The sequence below is a fragment of the Lynx rufus genome, unplaced genomic scaffold, assembly GCF_022079265.1.
Source record: "Lynx rufus isolate CCGP_SWC_20201006 ecotype Redwood Valley unplaced genomic scaffold, mLynRuf1.p SCAF_1, whole genome shotgun sequence".
In the NCBI taxonomy this organism is placed as follows: Eukaryota; Metazoa; Chordata; class Mammalia; order Carnivora; family Felidae; genus Lynx; species Lynx rufus.
This window is the reverse complement of record NW_025814823.1, coordinates 101,105,448-101,122,327: the sequence shown is the minus strand read 5'-3', so window position 1 is coordinate 101,122,327 and position 16,880 is coordinate 101,105,448. Positions and strand designations below refer to the sequence as shown.

The following is a 16,880-nucleotide window of genomic DNA, read 5'->3' as shown; positions in this document are numbered from 1 at the left end:
CAAAAATCCCTAATTCTGTCACCAGAGCTACCGTAAATATTGTGGTACGTTTCTCACCGTTAAAAAAAAAAAAGCCTTTATATATTTATTTTCACAGATGAGATCAAAATTTCCATGTGATTCTGCAACCGGAGTTTTCCATTAAAGGATATAACGAGCTTTCCCCATATCATGAAAAAATCTTCCTAAACCTACTTTTAAGTTCGTAAAACTTGTATCTCCAACTTGCATCATCTCAGTGAAGGGTCGTTCATCATGTGCAATCGAGTCACCACATCCAGGGCTCCCAAAGCTCTGAGAGACGTCCAAGCCTTTAAGCTAAAGTCTCGGATGGAGCACGGGAAGCCGGCAGGCGCGGCGGGGGCTCTTCCTCTGATGTCGCGTCACCCACGCGGACCCTTCCGCAGACACCCGGCCGCGCGCAAGTTGCCAGGCGGCCCCGCAGCGCGGGGAGTCCTGAACTTTGCGGCGGGGTCAACGCGCTCCTACGCCGTAGGTTGCCGGAGATGCCCCGCGCGCGCTCTGCAGCTCTCGGGCGTCGAGGGGCCGCGCCTCCCCCCGGGCCCCGCGGGTTCGCTTAGACCCCCGGCGCCCCGCGCACCCGCCGCAGGAGCGGCCGTAAGCCCCGGCTGCGCCCTCCGCGGCGTGCCGCCCCCAGTCCCCAGCGGGTCGCCGGGCTGAACTGCGGTGGGGCGCGCCCCAGGTTCCGGCCCTGCCCCGACCGCCCCATCCCATCCCCCCCGCCTCCACCCCCCAACCCGGGAGCGCGCAGGCGCGGCCGCCCGGGAGTCCGGCCAACGGTCCCGTAGACTGCGGTGGCGCCCGAGCCGCTGCCGCCGCTGCCACCGCTCGCCATGGGCCCGGGTCCCCGGCTGCTGCTACCTCTCGCGCTCTGCGTGGGGCTTGGCGCACTCGTGCCTTCTGCGGGGGCCTCGCGCGTCGGCAGGCGAGGCCCCTCGGTGACGGCCAAGGTGATCGAGCGGCGGGCAGCAACTTGCCTTCGTGCGCGCCAGGGGGATGGGGGAACTTCGGGGACTGGGTCCTCAGCGTCCGCGGCGGCGAGGAGGGGGCTTCCCGGGCGCAGGCGAAGCGAGGCGGCCGCGGGGCGGGGGGGGGGGGGGGGGAAGGGGGCTGCCGGCGCGCGGGGGCGGCGCTGTCCCGGGAGACTTGGGGGCGCTGGGCCGAGCTGTTTGAACTGAGTCCCCTGGGCGGGTGGTCGGGTCCGACGTGTCCTGCCGGGGGGGCTAGAGGAAGCTTCCGGAACTATTGGGCCCTTTCTCCAGGAAGGAGCCGGCGCGAGTACTTCCTTCGGCGTGGCGGGGACTCGGGAACAGAAGGAGGAAAAGAATGCTGATTGGGGCGGGCGGAAGAGGCGCGCTCTGAGCCGCGGGGGCGCAGTGGGCAGCCGCCGCCGCTGTCACCCGGGCCTGGGGGCGGGGGGGGGGTCCCGGGGCCAGCCTCTGCGCGGGAGTGTGCGGGTCGGCTTTACGTGCACTGCTCTAGAGACCGACTGGCCTCCTGTACTTAGGAACCGTGGTCCTCCCGCTGGGGGTGGGGAGGGAGAGGTGTGCTTTTAGACTTAGACTTTTTTCGACTTTGGACCCTGAGCTTGGGATGGGACTAGCTCTGCCAGCCTTTTAAAATCTCTATCGGGAATGGAGGGGCAGGGGGAGGGCAGTGATTATCTACCATGAACTGTTTCTCTCCACTTTAAGCTCTTTTTTTTCCAGCATATTTACCCAGGCTAGAAGATAATGGGAGGGTGCAGAGAGCGAGGGAGGAAGGGAGGGAATGGTTTGGTGCCCTTGATCACCACTTCTGGAAAAACCCACTGGCAGCAGTGTCTTGGAATCTGGAAGGAGGGGCAGCTGCTAGTTGTTTTAACGATAAAGCTGGTGTTTGCCAGTGGAAATGATACTGTGGAGCTAGTGGCAGAGTGCCTAAATCCTCCACCACAGACCCCACGCGAGGTGGTGGGGTGGGGAGAGGGAGAGCACCCCAACATCTGATGCAGCCCAAGAGTGAACAGAAAGGCCATACCGCGCTGTGGGTGCGTGTGTGAAAGAGAGAAACTTAGCCCGATTGTTTTGAGCACCGATTTCACTTCCAGCCTCTCCATGTTTTGGGCTGATCTGATTTTTTTTTTTTTTTTTTTTAAGTAACACTGACAAGATTTGCCCACGGTTTAGAAGGGAGTGGGGGATACGAAGTAAACTGCCAGCTGAGATAGAAGTTTGTCAGTTAGGTATGAATTTCAGATAAACCGTGAACAATTTCTTAGTGTGAGCATATCACTGGCAGCACTGGGGAACAGACTTGGCCAGGGAAGCTTTAAAACCTAAGGGTGCGGTCACCCACCGCAGAGCAAGTGAATCAGGACGTCTGGAGATGTGTAGCCTGGGTTGGGAACTTCTAGAAGGGAGGCCGAGAGGGGAGGAAGCTGGTGGCTGCAGGAGGGGAAGACTTGGAGCCTCTTAGCCACTAGGCTGGGGTGCTGTCACTGAGGAAGTCTGCATGCACTCTACTCTCAGAATTATTTTTTTTATGTTTATTTTTGAGAGAGAGAGCACAAGCGAGTGAGGAGCAGAAAGAGACAGAGACACAGAATCCAAAGCAAGCTCCAGGCTACGAGCTGCCAGCACAGAGCTGTGACTCGGGGATGGAACTCACGAGCTGTGAGATCATGACCTGAGCCGAAGTCGGACGCTCAACCGACTGAGCCACCCAGGCGCCCCCACTCTCAGAATTTTTAATATATGTCCTTTTTCTTTCCTACCAAATTTATCATTAAATTCTAAAAGCTAATTGTGTAGGTGAGTCTTCTGCAGATTTGACCCTGTTGAATGACTTTTTCAGTGGACTTTTTAAAACAACTGAACCTACTGGAAAATAGAGACCTTAAAAACTCTCTGAGTCGGGAGAAGTAGATTAACTTGCACTAGTGTTTTCCCCATCAGTCTTTTTCCTTTCTGTCTGATTTCGTTTAAAAGTAGGAATCTGTTATAAGAGAGGTGGGAGGCGCTGTCACCCACAAGGCCTACAGTGGCACTCACCGGCCACCGCCTCAGCCACCTGCTCAGCCCAGCCCGAGAGCCTCAGGTCCAGGCTCTGGCTCACCGGTCTCAAAATCCACTGGATTGGCATGTGCAGCCCTGACTGTTTCAGCAGATGCCCTGGGGTGTGTGCAAGGTCAGGCACCTAGAGTGGGGAGAATAATGCTGCCATCTTCCTAACTGCCCAACGGCACAGCACGCTGGCACTTTCTACAGCATGGAGGGGCCAAGTGGCTATGGCCTGGTGACCCTGGGCAGGTGATTTCCTGTGTGAGGCTCTGTTTCCTCCTCTGTAAGTGGAGACAGAGATAATATCTACCCTCCAGGCTTTTGTGTATTAGATGTGATAAAGCAGGTAAAGTGCTTAGCGGTGATTAAAAAGGCCAGTTGTTACTGTTATTCACGTTACCTTATTAATCTTCCTGTGAACTTGCAGCCCTGAAAGGAATGGTCATCTCCGGAACAGATCCTCCCTGCATCCCCCCTGGTTGCTCTGGAAAGGGAAGCAGGATTAACCCAACAGGGGTTTGGATCGGGCTCTGAGTGCCTCTTCCCTCTAACCTCTTTGCCCACCTCCAGTGGCCCATCATTTTCAAATGACTTTCAAAAGTAGCCCTCAGGGGATAAAAGAAATGACTGAGGTGCTTACTCTTGAAGGGCAGTGTGGAATTCAGATGCCACCTCAGCCAGGAAGCCCACCCTGATCTGCACAGATAATCATCACCTCCAACCATAACATTTCATCTGTACTTGTCTTGTTATAAACCTGATTTCCCATTATGTTACACCTACTTATATATACATTTTTTCTTTTCTGTGGGACTGTAGCCTCACCGCTTGTCCGCTTCTCAAGGGCACGCAGCAGTCGGAGATGATCTTAGGGAGATAGGGTCTGCCTTGGGTCCCCTGGTCCTCCTGTAACATCACCTGGCATTGAACTAGTCACGTTTTGAGGACCCGCTCGAGCTGACGCTGTGCTAAGCACTGGGGACCTAAAAACACCATTTCTGCCCTTTAGGGGTCCCCTGCCTGGCCCGAGAGAGCCAGGATTAACCACAGTCCAGTTAGGTGTAACCTGGGACTGCAGAGCTGGCTTTCCTGCTCCCGGCTGGGAAACCTTGGTCAATCACTGAGCCTCCCTCATCCTTACTTTTCTCGTGTGTTAATCGGTGATGACAGCACGTGCCCCTCGCCCAAGGATGTGGGAGGATCAATTATACGAGACATGTAGGCACAGTGCCGAGACACCACTGACTAGGTCCTGTTTGTTTCCTTCCCTCTCTCTCCTCCTCCTCTCCCTCCTCCCTCTCCTCCTCTCCCCTCCCTCCCCCTCTACTCCTCCCCCTCCTTCTCTTCTGGTTCTTCCCTCTCTTCCCCCTCTACTCCTCCCCTTCCTCCCCCTCCTCCTCTCCCCTCCCTCCCCCTCCTTCTCTTCTGGTTCTTCCCTCTCTTCCCCCTCTACTCCTCCCCCTCCTCCCTCTCTTCCCCCTCCTCCTCCTCTCCCCTCCTTCCCCCTCCTTCTCTTCTTGTTCTTCCCTCTCCTCCCCCTCTACTCCTCCCTCTCCTCACCCTCTACTCCTCCCTCTTCTCCCCCTCCTCCCCTTCCCCCTCCCCCCTCCCCCTCCTCTTCCCCCCCCCTCCTCCTCCCTGATCTAAGAGCTCCCAGATTCTCCTCCCCCCAGCTTGAGTAATATCCCCCGTCTTCCCTGGATCCTGTTACTTCCCTTTCTACTGCCTAACAAAACCCAGATCTCATAGCCGCAGCCTCCCTTCTGAAACTGGTGAGATTCTCTCCCTGTTGCTTCTGTGCACAGAGACCACATTTCAGGAGCTCTGCCAGGTGGGGCTCATGATTGTTCTAGTCCCCCCACTCCAGGCCTGCTCCCCATCACGCCTTTTCCAGGATGCCTGCCCTCAGCCCTCAGCCCCCCTCTGGGCCCCCTCTGGCCCCTCGTGTGCTTGTTGCCCGAGTAAGATTTGACTTTATCATTTCCACTGGAGTCAGGAAAACTCTGCTGCGTTTTCGTGCTGTCAGTCATGAAGTTGAAAGCTCAGTTGGGGGGAAAAAGCTGTTAGTACGTGTGCTGGGCCGCACGTAAGAAAGTCAGATTTTTTTATTGACGCGTTTTGCTGGGTGACAAGCCCTCTTCTTCATCTTCTGCTGCCCTCCCACATTTTCTTCTTCGTGCTGTCTCAACACTCAAAGGCAATATTTTCTCTTCTGTATTTTACAAGTCTGGCAGGCTTTTCTAGCGTCTTGTATGGTGTCCCTAGAAGACTGTGTCCCTGAGTCTTTTCCGGATGCTGGTTCGTTACTGCCCGTCATTGAATTCTCTCGTTGGCTTGTAAATCGCTTTGGAGAAACGGCTTCTCTGCGACGTGGGCTCTGCACGACCGGGCTTGTGGCACATTCATGCAGCTTCCTGTCCCCCAGCCGCATTGACTTGTTCTCCTCAAGTGCGTCGCTGCATCTCAAGGGCCCAGTCTCTTATACATTTTATAAAGTTGTGCCGTATAAATAATAATACGGTTTTGGCTGCTGTGGCCACGTAAAAACTCTCAAATGCCACACGGAACACTAAATATCACATCACCCCGTGACAGACGTGCTGATGTATTGGCAGAAGCTCTTGTCTTGGACTAACGCTTCACAGTCTTTACTTTATGATTTTTCTAAACTGTAAGACATCTTTTTCCTCTGACAACCCTTCTTACATTTTTTTAAAGCCATCTCTTGAATGTCTTTTTTTACCCATTCAAACCGTAAATTGGTTCATATAATCTAAACTTGCTAATAGAATGCCCTTCAACTCGGTAGCCTTTTCAAGCATTCCACCCCGGAGTCCTCGTAACACAGTGATCTGTGAGGCAAAAACGTGGGTGATTTCGTTTCGGACGGAACAGGGTTTTGTTTTGTTTTTTTAATTTGTTTTAATGTTTACTCGTTTTAGAGAGAGAGAGAGAGAGAGAGAGGCAGAGTGTGAGTGGGGGAGGGGCAGAGAGAGGGAGGCCCAGAATCCTAAGCAGGCTCTAGGCACTGAGTTGTCAGCACAGAGCCCGACGCAGAGCTCGAACTCATGAACTGTGAGATCATGACCTGAGCCAAAGTCGGACGCCTAACCAACTAAGCCACCCAGGCACCCTTCGGATGGAACAGTTTTTTACAACATAGTTTAAGAGAACTTTCTAAGGTTTATCCACACAAGTGACTCACTCACTGTGGGTCCATGTTTCCTTTTATCTGCTCTAAAATGTGGTGACAGAAAGAGAGAACGCAGTTCCCCCCCCCCCAATTTCGGGAGCATGACCCCTGAGTTCAGTGGTGGAGTCCCCAGGGTGAACGGTTTTGTCGGGGGTGGGGGTGGGGGGTGCTCTGGATGAGGCTGGGGAGCCGGAGCCTCACAGGGCTCGCAGGGGAGTGGCAGGCCTTTCAGAGAACTTGCTGTGCGTTCTGATGTCTTACAGTTCCCTTGACAGCAGATGTCTATGAGAACTCACTGGGAATTGGGCCCTGTTCGAAGTCACACAAAAATAAATCTGGATGGTTAGACGATTTCTCTCTCCACCAGTTTTTCTCTCCTGCCAAGATTTGGAGCGTCACCCTTCCGGAAGAGCACAGAGCTGGGAGATGGGAGGTGGCAGCTGTGCGGTCTGGGGTGTGCGGGGGGCGGGGGGGGGCATGGAGTTTTCTCAGAGACCTCACTGGCTGACCAACTTCAGACCCAGGACCTAGCACAGGGCCCGGCCTGCGGGGGCTCACTGAGTGCTTGCGGAATGAATGTTTACAGGTGCCTTGCACCCACACGAGGGTTTTAGGGCTCCCTCATAAGCTGCTGTGGGGGCAGGGAGGCCTTTGGCATAGCGATGCGTTCTCAGATTTTAACCTTCTCTTACCTTGTACCTGTGCTCTGCCGGTCACACGCAGGTCTTCTTTGATGTGAGGATCGGAGACAAAGATGTTGGCAGAATTGTGATTGGCCTCTTTGGAAAGGTTGTGCCCAAGACTGTGGAAAATTTTGTCGCTCTGGCCACAGGCGAGGTAGGTCTCAGCTGTGGGTCCCTTAACTGTGCACAAAATGGGATCTTCCTTCTTTTAAGCCCAGCGTAAATACAGATGTTTTGTGGGAAAATAAGTGTGGAATTAGCAGGTCCGGTGAACCCGGGACGTCTTAACAGTATTTTACTTTATTTTTGTACAAAGTCTTACTCTTTGGGCACCCTGTGTCCTTGGGGTTCTAGAAATTGAGGGGAACTGCATCATATGAAAACGCAGATTGCTCTGTTTTCACTTACTCACATTAATCCTTGACTTCCACAGTTGGTTTCTTTATTTTGGGTCTGCCAATGAGAACATTTCTATTAGTACCTTGTTGCAGGGACCTCATCAGGTTCTGCCGATAGCTGGTGTCATTTTCTCATTGTGTCCTTTCCAGATAAACGCTGGGGTTTATCTTTTGGTGTGGGTTATACCTACTCATATATTCAATTGACATAATCTCTTTAGAAAGGCTACGGATATAAAGGAAGCACATTTCATCGCGTCATCAAAGATTTCATGATTCAAGGAGGAGACATCACCAGTGGGGACGGCACCGGCGGTAACACTGTCTTTTGCATTTTTCCTTTTCTGTCTACCAAACTGACACCTCAGCTCAAGTCAGTGTATCCACCCCATGAAGTGAATTCCCAGGTTCAGGAAACCAATTCATCAAGACCACCAGACTAATTCTTCAGAAGCACAGCGTTTGGGCTGGGGGTGGGGGGGGGAGGACCTCATCTACCAAAATCTAGTCCTAGGTGTGAATGAGCGAGCTTCCTAGTTTTATTTTTATTTTTTTATCTTTTTTTAAATTTATTTTGAGAAAGAGAGAACACATGGGGGAGAGGGAGAGAGAATCCCAAGCAGGCTCCACACCACCAGCACCGAGCCTGACGCAGAGCTTGAACTCACAAACCGCGAGATCGTGACCTGGAGGCTTCCTAATTTTAAACAGTATTGCTTTGGTGTTCCTTATCTTTTCGTGGTGGAGATATATTCATCCAGTAGACCACTGTGCAGTTTTTAAAATGCTAGACTCCCAGTTTGCAACAGTAGGGAAGGCTATCTGACACAGGAAGGAAAGGTTGAGTATAACACCCTGTGCAGGCTGGGGTGGCAGCCAGCCTCAGACGGGGATGCAGGAGAGGAGAACTTGCAGGGGAGGCCACCACTCTGGGAGGGCGAGCCTGGAATTTAGGAGGCAGGATTACAGGTGGCTTTACCCCTTTCTTTCAAAATTCTTTCATTTTGTTGTCAGCTTTTCCAGCAACGCTAATAATAAAAAGTAACAGAGGAGTGGTCAAAATTATAACATACGCTTTTGTAAACAAAGGCAGAGCCCTGCGAAGCACAAATAATTAAACTGACGCAACGTCGGATATCCCCGAGGCTGTGGTTCCTCACTGCGGATTGCAGGTGCCCAGCTCCCTGGAACGTCTTCCCTCGGGGTCGCCGGGAGTTTGTGACCTGGACACACACCATACCTACAACCACATTAGGATTTCAGTTTCATTCAGGTTTAAGATTTCCAGTTCAGCAAATAACTTGCTTTGATGGGTATTAGATTGCTAACTTTTTAAAGAAACACTCGGGCCGTGTGCAAGCACTATTGCTAAGTGTATGCTTACCGCCATGGCTTATCTGTAACAAAATGGCGACCATTCAGCCCTCGGATTGGCCGGGTCCTTCGGGAGAGTTACTTTCACTCCCTGCCAAAATGCCACAGGGGTATGGGGATGTAGAGTGGAGCAGAGAAGTGGTTCGGGTGACTCGGGTCAGTGGGGCCAGCCAGGGTGGATGCCTGGGGAAGCAAGCCCCCGCTGCTGCAGAGCTGGGCCTCTCTGGAAAAGCCTGCAGGTCCGGTGGCAGTGTCCTTTGAGACCCGCATCATCTCAGGGTCCCGCCCTGGGGCCAGGCAGGAACAGTGACTGAGCTTTCCTGTGGCCGCTTTCCTGCTTTTTTCTCCCTCTCTTTTCCTTCCCTGCCGTGTGTGTGCATGCACGTGTGCAAATGTGCACGCACGTCTTGAGTTAAAATTCTCTGAGTTTTGGAGAGAGGACCTTTCGGGTCCCTTCACTTCAGTCTCGATCTCTCTGTGAGCAGAGCTTTCTCCAGGCCACCTCGTCTGTCCCTGACCCGTCAGCTGTGAATCACTTGCCTTGGACACCCACTCCTGGTCCGTCTAACTGACCCAGGATGTTAAGGTTGGCAAGCGAGGGATAAGGAGCCCAGCAGAAGGGGAGGCGGGGAGGCGGGCGTGGCAGGCGTTTCAGGTGGGAGAGGACAGAGCAGAATCTTCTCATGGTCTCTCCCGCTGTCGTGTGAGGAAACCGTGTTCCGCTCCACTTGGGGCTTTGCCAGAACTCCAGTCCACACGCCCGCGTCTGGTTCTTCTGTTCAGGGGTTGGATCCCTGGGTGCTCCTGTTGCCACCACCCTCTGTCTCCTGATGAGACCGGAGGTCATCGTGCCTGATGACCTCCTGGCGGGCTGCCCTTGCTCGGAGCGCTGACGCAGGAGGGAGCAGCAGCTTTAGTGACAGAAAGTCCTCTGATTTTCCAGTTCTGCTGTGCAGTTTTCAAACTTTGGAACCCCTGTTGCCTCACTCACAATGGGATTGAGAATACCTGTTCTGTAGGGCTGTGAGAATTAGCTGAGGGTGGCAAGTGCTAATTGCATCACGGTTGGGTGCTGAGGTAGGAGTGACACAGGACAAGTGACTTGAAGCTCCGGACAGAGATTGAGCCAGGAGGATGGCTCACCCGCCTTTCCATGTGGCTCTACGATGTCATCCCGCCCTTCACTTCCTTAGTTCAGAGTGAATTGTTGGCTTAGCCAACGTTGGGGTCTTGCTTGGAGGCCAGAAGGTACTGCCACGTCTTTTGTGTTTATCTGAGTGTCTAGAGCCAAATTGTATCACCTCCTTTGTTTTCCTTTGTTTTACCATCTTTTCCCCATCCCCACCTCCAGAGGTTAACCAATTCTATTAAAACCTTATGTCTCCCTTTGAAGAATTTACTTTCATATAACATCTGGTGATTCTCCAGATTCTCTTTTTTTTTTTCCCACTTTGTCTCACCCAGGTATAAGCATTTATGGTGAGACATTTCCAGATGAGAACTTCAAACTGAAGCATTATGGCATCGGGTGGGTCAGCATGGCCAACGCTGGGCCTGATACCAATGGCTCTCAGTTCTTCATCACCTTGACCAAGCCCACCTGGTTGGACGGCAAACATGTGGTATTTGGAAAAGTCCTTGATGGAATGGTAACTTGATATGTTATTATTTCTCATTCAAAGCCTTCTATTTATAATGAAGGACTTTCAGTGATTTATTTTCATCTTAAAATGTGTCTGTTAGAGGTTCATCATTATATGATGACTGGCTTCTTCAGAGGTGAATAAACTGGTATTTTATTTTTTAAATTTTTTTAATGTTTATTTTTGAGAGAGAGAGAGAGACAGAGCACGAGTAGGGGGAGGGGCAGAGAGGGAGACACAGAATCCAAAGCAGGCTCCAGGCTCTGAGCTGTCAGTACGCGGAGCCCAATGCGGGGCTTGAACCCATGAACCGCGAGAACATGACCTGAGCCGAAGTCACACGCTTAACTGACTGAGCCACCCAGGCGCCCCATAGTGTGGTGTTCTGACTGTTAGGAGCACCGGGGCAAAAGCTGGAGACTTGACGTGGAAACACTGAGTACTTAATTTACTACTTGATATAAATGAAAACTTTTTTAATGTAACCAATTAAGACTCGGGTCCCATATGTGTACACAGTAGAATAATATTCTGCCTTAAAAAGGAAGGAAACCCTGTAACGTGCTACGACGTGGATGAACCTTGAGTATGTTAAGTAAAATAAGCCAGTCACAAAAAGACTGGATGATTCTACTTTGGTATCTAAAGTAGTCAAATGCACGGAAACATGAAGGAGAATGGTGGTTGCCAGGGGCTGGCGAGGAGGAAGAAATGGGAGTTGGTGTTCAGTGGGTGCAGAGTTTCAGTTTTGCAAGATGAGAAAGTTCTGCCCATGAGCTGTGCACTGTGAATATACGTAAGACTGCTGCATTGTCCATGTAGGAATAGGTAAGATGGTACATTTTATGTTATGTGTTTCTTACTACAATTAAATATAAACTGTTAAAAAAAAGACACTGAGCCCCAGGTGCTTCAGGACACAAACAGGTCACTTTCGAAGTCACAGTACAGCAACCAAAACTGCTAGAGAGAACTCAGATTTGCTGGTCTGTCTGAAAGAATAGCGGAGGGGTCCGACTCCTAATCCACGGGAACACGTCTTAAAATCCTTACTCTTCAGTTCCCAACACTTCTCCTTAGCAGCTAGCTGCCCACAGCAGCTCTCCCAACTCCTAAACTAGCAGCTGTAAGGTCCGCTCACCCCAACCCTGGACCATTCTTAACTCCCCTGCCCTCTTCCATATTTGCTTTTGTTTCATTCTCAGGTCCGAGTTCTGCCTCTTCCCTCCAAACGTTAGCTCCGTTATGGCGATTCTTCCCCACCTTCTCCCCGCTATCCTGATTCTGCCCATCGAAAAGCCAGGAACCGAGCTGACCCCCCTCAGAACCTAACCCACAGGGCAAGCAAGTATTCAGCCTGCAGTGCTGAAGATAGGGTTCTCACGGGCGAGTGAGATGAAATATGGCCAACACGGATGACTTCGCAGCTCACTTTACATCCTGTCACGATAAAGAACAGGCCTGTGTTCTCACGAGACGTCACTGTCCTCACAGGACTGTATTCTTACCCAGTCACAAGTGCACCACTCCGCCAGCCTCTAAGGGAATGCTGTTCTTGGCGTGAGCCGAACGGGGGTGTGCGTGTGTTCAACCAGTCTGGGTTTTTGACCAGTGGGCCGAACCAGGTTTTGAACAGTTTAATAGTAAACTGGTTCAGACATTCCCGCAATGAGTGTTGTGGAATACATCACGCTAACCCGTGAGAGAATGAAGAGTGCATGTGTTGTGTTTTCTTCTTCTGGTCATGGTTTTTCTAGATCTTCTGACCTCTCGATCTTCTGATGGCTGTAACTGACTGCACTGAATTCCTTCCACCCACTGGGGTGCATCCTAGGAGACCTGCCTGGCCTCAGAGGAACAGTCCTTAACATTCTGAGTCATAGACTTCTTTGAGAGATTAATGACAACTATATTCTCTCCAGAAAAAAAAAAAAATCACCAGACGTTTCTCTCCAGAAGGAAACAATCGTGTGTGTGTGTGTGTGTGTGTGTGTGTGTGTGTTTCGTACTGTTGCCCTCTTTGTCTCAACCCTGTGTGGGAAGCAGGTCAGAAGCCAGTATTCCTAGTCCTGGACAAATCCTCCCTCCTTCAGTGTGAAGCGTCAGGTGTGTACAGCCTTCCCAGGTAGAGATAGGGCTTTCATGCCACTGTGGGGCTGGGGTCTCTAACTCAACCTGGAGGTTAATGGCTGGGGTTGGCTTGAAAATGGACAAACCCAGACCCCGCTCCGCTTCTAAGGCTGCCTTCTGACCTGGTTTCTTAACGCCTAGACCGTTTACAGGGCAGAGCAGAAACTGATCCATGCTCCATGTTAACTCTTACGTTGGGTGTGAAGCAGGAAGAAATGTATTTCATGACAGCCATGTGTGTACAAAAATATCTAATTATGTTTAGAATATAAAATGCTAATTAAAAGAGGGAAATTCACAAATACGTTCTTTCACTAGCAAGGGAGTGGATACACTTTATTCTGTTATATGTAAATTTCCTGAATATGGTAAGTTTACCATGGTTGGCTTGTGTGGTTCTTGAAATCATACCAAGGTCGGGGGGTGGGGGGTGGAGAAAACCAATAAAGAGCAAAAACGAAAAAACAAAAAAAAAACACCTAAAAACAACAACAAAAAAACCCTGGTTTCCCACTTGGGCTTTCAGACTGGGCAGCGATTTCACCTTCTGACCGCCACGGTTGCCAGTCAGAAGCGAGCCATGGGTCTGCTTGTCTTTCCTAGACAGTGGTCCACTCCATAGAACTGCAGCCAACTGATGGGCACGACCGTCCACTCACCGACTGCACCATCGTCAGCAGTGGCAAGGTAGACGTGAAGACACCCTTCGTGGTCGAGGTCCCTGACTGGTGATACAACGGGCAGAAAACAAAGAACACACTCTGGCAGGGATGCGTGTGTGTGTGTGTGTCTTTTGATTCTCCAAAGTTATTGTTTGCCTTTCTGTTTTGTTTTGGTTTTTTACTTCTGTTTTCTACCCCCGATCACAGGGAAGTTCAGAACATCAGCCACTCAGTGTTTACTTTGCATGAACTGCAGTAAATCACTTGCCTTGGGACTTTGCACTTAGAAGACATATCCTCTTTCTCCAATGGTGCTATTTTTAAACTAGAAGACTTTGGATGATCTCTTTTCTTTCTATGAGCACAATCATTATTCTGCTGAATTAAATGTGATCCTCAGGTTGAGGGATGCTGAAGATTTGTCTGAAGAAGATGGGGACATGAAGTTTGTTATTTTATATTCAAACAAATTCTCTGCAGGTAAAGAGAGATGTGACTAGTGGAATCTGATATATGTCATCGGGACTTTTACCTGGTGGAAGGTGCTTCTATGTTCTCTATATTAAATGCTTTTTATATAGGTCAATTCTTTTTGCAAGAGTTTTTTTTTTTTTTAGTTTAAAGTTCTTTAAAAAAATCCATGTACAAAAATATACGTACTCTGATGTTAACAGTGAACAGACTAGAGGGGGTTCTGCCCATCAAAATACCAACACGATTGGCTAATTTGGGATGGGAATGCACACAAATGACGCCTGACCACATCCCAAACACTTGAGTGGATTAACTCACTAATTTTTAGTCACTGTAACAGTTTGAGAAAGTTCCCTTGAGTCCCACTGCAACAAAAGGGCACCTTTTTTTCCTAGTTACACAGTGGGCACGAAGATTCGGGCTGTGCTCAAACCGGATGAGAAAGTGGAACCCTCCTGGGGCCTTGCTGGAACATACCTGGCTGGAACAGAGTGCCTGGCCTCAAATGGGGGCAGGCTCTGCTCAAAAACGGCCCCAGTGCTTCTCCTCTAGGACCCACGCAGTCAGGACCCCCCCAGGATTCCAGCTCTTCAATAAAAAAAGAAAAAGAACAGTAAATAAATTTTGAGAACTACCTTTGAAAAAAATTCCATCTCTTGGGCTGTATTCTAAGCAAATTGTTTCATCTCAACTGGATGGGAGATGAAATGAGCATTCTCACTGCCGACGGGGGTGTTAGCTGCTGTAACCTTCTTGGTGAGCAACCTGCTCATTTTTTTTTTTTTTTCCTAAGAAAAATTCACTGAAGGCCTTCAACGTGCCCAGTACCAGTTTGGAGTTCCAGAACAGCAAAAAAAGGACCCCACGGAACTTACATTCTAGAGCTGGAGACAGAATAAATAAGGTGACAGGGTGCTGATGGGGTGAGGAAGAGACACCCATGTGTGTGAAGCAGGTGAAAGAGGAGTCCTGTTTGTGTGGTCAAGGAAGGGTCTCCTGAGGGGACGTTGGAGCTGAGGCCCGAGGCTGACAGGGTAGGTGGGGGTCAGGCAGAGAGGCCAGCAGAGGCCGGAGGGTCCCCAGGTGAGAAGGTGTGGGTTCCGGGGCTGCAGAGGAGTCAGGCTGAGACTGGATTGTGCGGGCCTGGGTGCCACAGCCGGGTTCTTCCGTTATACACCGTACAATGGGGAGCTATCCGTGTTAAGTTGGGGAAGGGTGTGATGCGGTCTGCATCGAAGAAAGATTATTTTGTCTGCTATGAGGAGAGTCTTTTTTTTTTTTTTTTTAATAGGGGAGCTAGTTTACACCTCAAGAAACTCAAATGGCACCTGGGTGGCTCAGTCGGTTAAGTGTCGGTCTTTGGCTCAGGTCATGATCTCATGGTTCGTGGGTTTGAGCATTGGAACCTGGGGCCTGCTTCGGATTCTATGTCTCCCTCTCTCTCTCTCTCTCTGCCCCTCCCCTGCTTGTGCTCTCTCTCAAAATAAACATTTTTACAAATCAGAAGAAGAAAAAAGAAACTCAAAGCATTCACATCCGTATTTTAAGTCCTATTCCTGGCACTTTGCTTTTGAAAGAGATGTGAAATGGTCATGGGCCCCAGTGTTTGGTTGGTCCAGCACCCAGTTCTCCCTGCCATCTGGGCATGGCTGCCCATTTTCTTTGGGGAATCACACCACTGCTGCAAGTATTTCGTATCAGTAGGGGAGGCTGACCCTACGGACGGGTACATCCATGGCCTGCCAAGCTCATTTATTAGCTCACTTGACAGATATTTATTGAGGGCTGGGTAGAGCTGCTCACAGTGACAGCCTAGTGGTTCCCATGAAGACAAATAATTCAAACATTTGCCACATGAATATATAGCAGGACATCAGGTAGGTGTAAGTCTCTGGAGAGAAATAGCACAGAGAGAGGACAGAGTGAAGAGGTGAGGTGGTCCGGGAAGTCGTGAGTGTAGGCTGAAGGGAGTGAGGGGGCAGCAAGCCCAGGGGACACAGAGGGAAGAGTGTGTGAGGCAGTGGGCCTGGCTGATGGTCAGGCTGGTGGCTTTAAGAAACATCAGAGTCCGGGTGTGCAGAGTGAGGGTGGCAGGGGGTGAGGTGGAAGAGGGAGCGGGGATGTCCTGAAGGCTAACCAGAACATTCCTTCACCCTGGGCCCCGTGACTGGCTCAGGGAAAGGTGTTTGACCCAAGTCATGGTAATGAGTCTCAATCGTGGGACTCCCAGTGGAAATATTGGGAAAGAGTGGCAGTCTTTCCTCTCAGAGACTGTACAGGAGCAAGGCTGAGAAACTGACACAGAGGGAAGTGGATCCAGGAAACGGAAAGATGTGTTCCGGAAGACACCATCGAGCCCCTGAGTCCCGCCATGCCTGAAGCCCATCTCCACCCCTAGCTTTTTAGCTATGCGAGCTAATACATTTCCTCTTTTGCTTCAGCCAGGGCAAATTGGTTGCTTGTGACTTGGAAGCTAACATCTTTGTCTAACACAGCAATATCGAATAGTTTTAAGTACAAAGGTGTGAATTGCAGGGGTGCATGGCTGGCTCGTTGGGTAGAGCATGCGACTCAACCTCAAGGTTTTGAGTTTGAGCCCCAAACTCATAGAGTTTATGAAAAAAAAAAAAAAAAAGGATGTGAACTGCAGGCTTATTTATGATCCCAAAATCCTTGAAGCCACTTGACTGTCCCAGAATGGTTATAAAATTTATGTCCCGTAACAGAAGAACATGTGTTCATTAAGACGATGATACAAAACTTAGAGTAACATGAGAAAATGGTTGTTTTTGAGAAAAAAGTAGAAATTTTGGATGCAGCTTGATCTCAAGTATGTAAATGCATTCTCATAAAGCAAATGCAACAACATATAAATTGACATGAAGAAAATAAAATGGTGGGATTTTTAAACTCTTTTATGTTTATGGTTTGGTTTTTTTTTTTTTACCTTTTTGGTCTCCCAATTTTTCTCTAAGATACATTTCTAATAACTAGAAATAATCTATTTTTTCATTTTTTAAAAAAATTATTTTATTTTAGAGAGTACAAGCTGGGGAGAGGGGCAGAGGGAGAGGGAGAGGGAGGTAGAGAATCCCAAGCAGGCTCTGCACTCAGCGTGGAGCCCGACGTGGGCTCGATCCCACAACCCTGGGACCATGACCTGAGCTGAAATCTGGAGCCGGCCTATCCAACTGAGCCACCCAGGTACCCCCAAAAAAAGGCTATTTAAAAAAAGTTTTTTAAGGTAACATGTCAGGAAAT

At 50.1% G+C, this 16,880-nt stretch overlaps 1 protein-coding gene across 4 annotated transcripts; it reads left to right on the top strand.

Moving 5' to 3' along the window:
• Positions 1 to 773: 773 nt before the first annotated feature.
• Positions 774 to 13,731, top strand: PPIC (peptidylprolyl isomerase C). 4 transcript variants are annotated; one of them, XM_047083862.1, is made up of 6 exons: positions 776 to 971; positions 6,979 to 7,092; positions 7,558 to 7,651; positions 10,175 to 10,359; positions 13,087 to 13,170; positions 13,353 to 13,731. In XM_047083862.1, the coding sequence occupies exons 1-6, from the start codon at positions 855 to 857 to the stop codon at positions 13,392 to 13,394; spliced, it is 636 nt and encodes a 211-aa protein (XP_046939818.1). In that variant the 5' UTR covers positions 776 to 854; the 3' UTR covers positions 13,395 to 13,731. The 4 variants fall into 4 exon arrangements, 3 of the variants coding, with proteins under 3 accessions (XP_046939827.1, XP_046939818.1, XP_046939801.1); XR_006962764.1 differs by having other exon boundaries at positions 778 to 971; positions 13,087 to 13,265; XM_047083871.1 differs by lacking the exons at positions 13,087 to 13,170; positions 13,353 to 13,731 and adding an exon at positions 11,559 to 12,015 and having other exon boundaries at positions 774 to 971.
• The last annotated feature ends 3,149 nt before the right edge of the window (positions 13,732 to 16,880 follow it).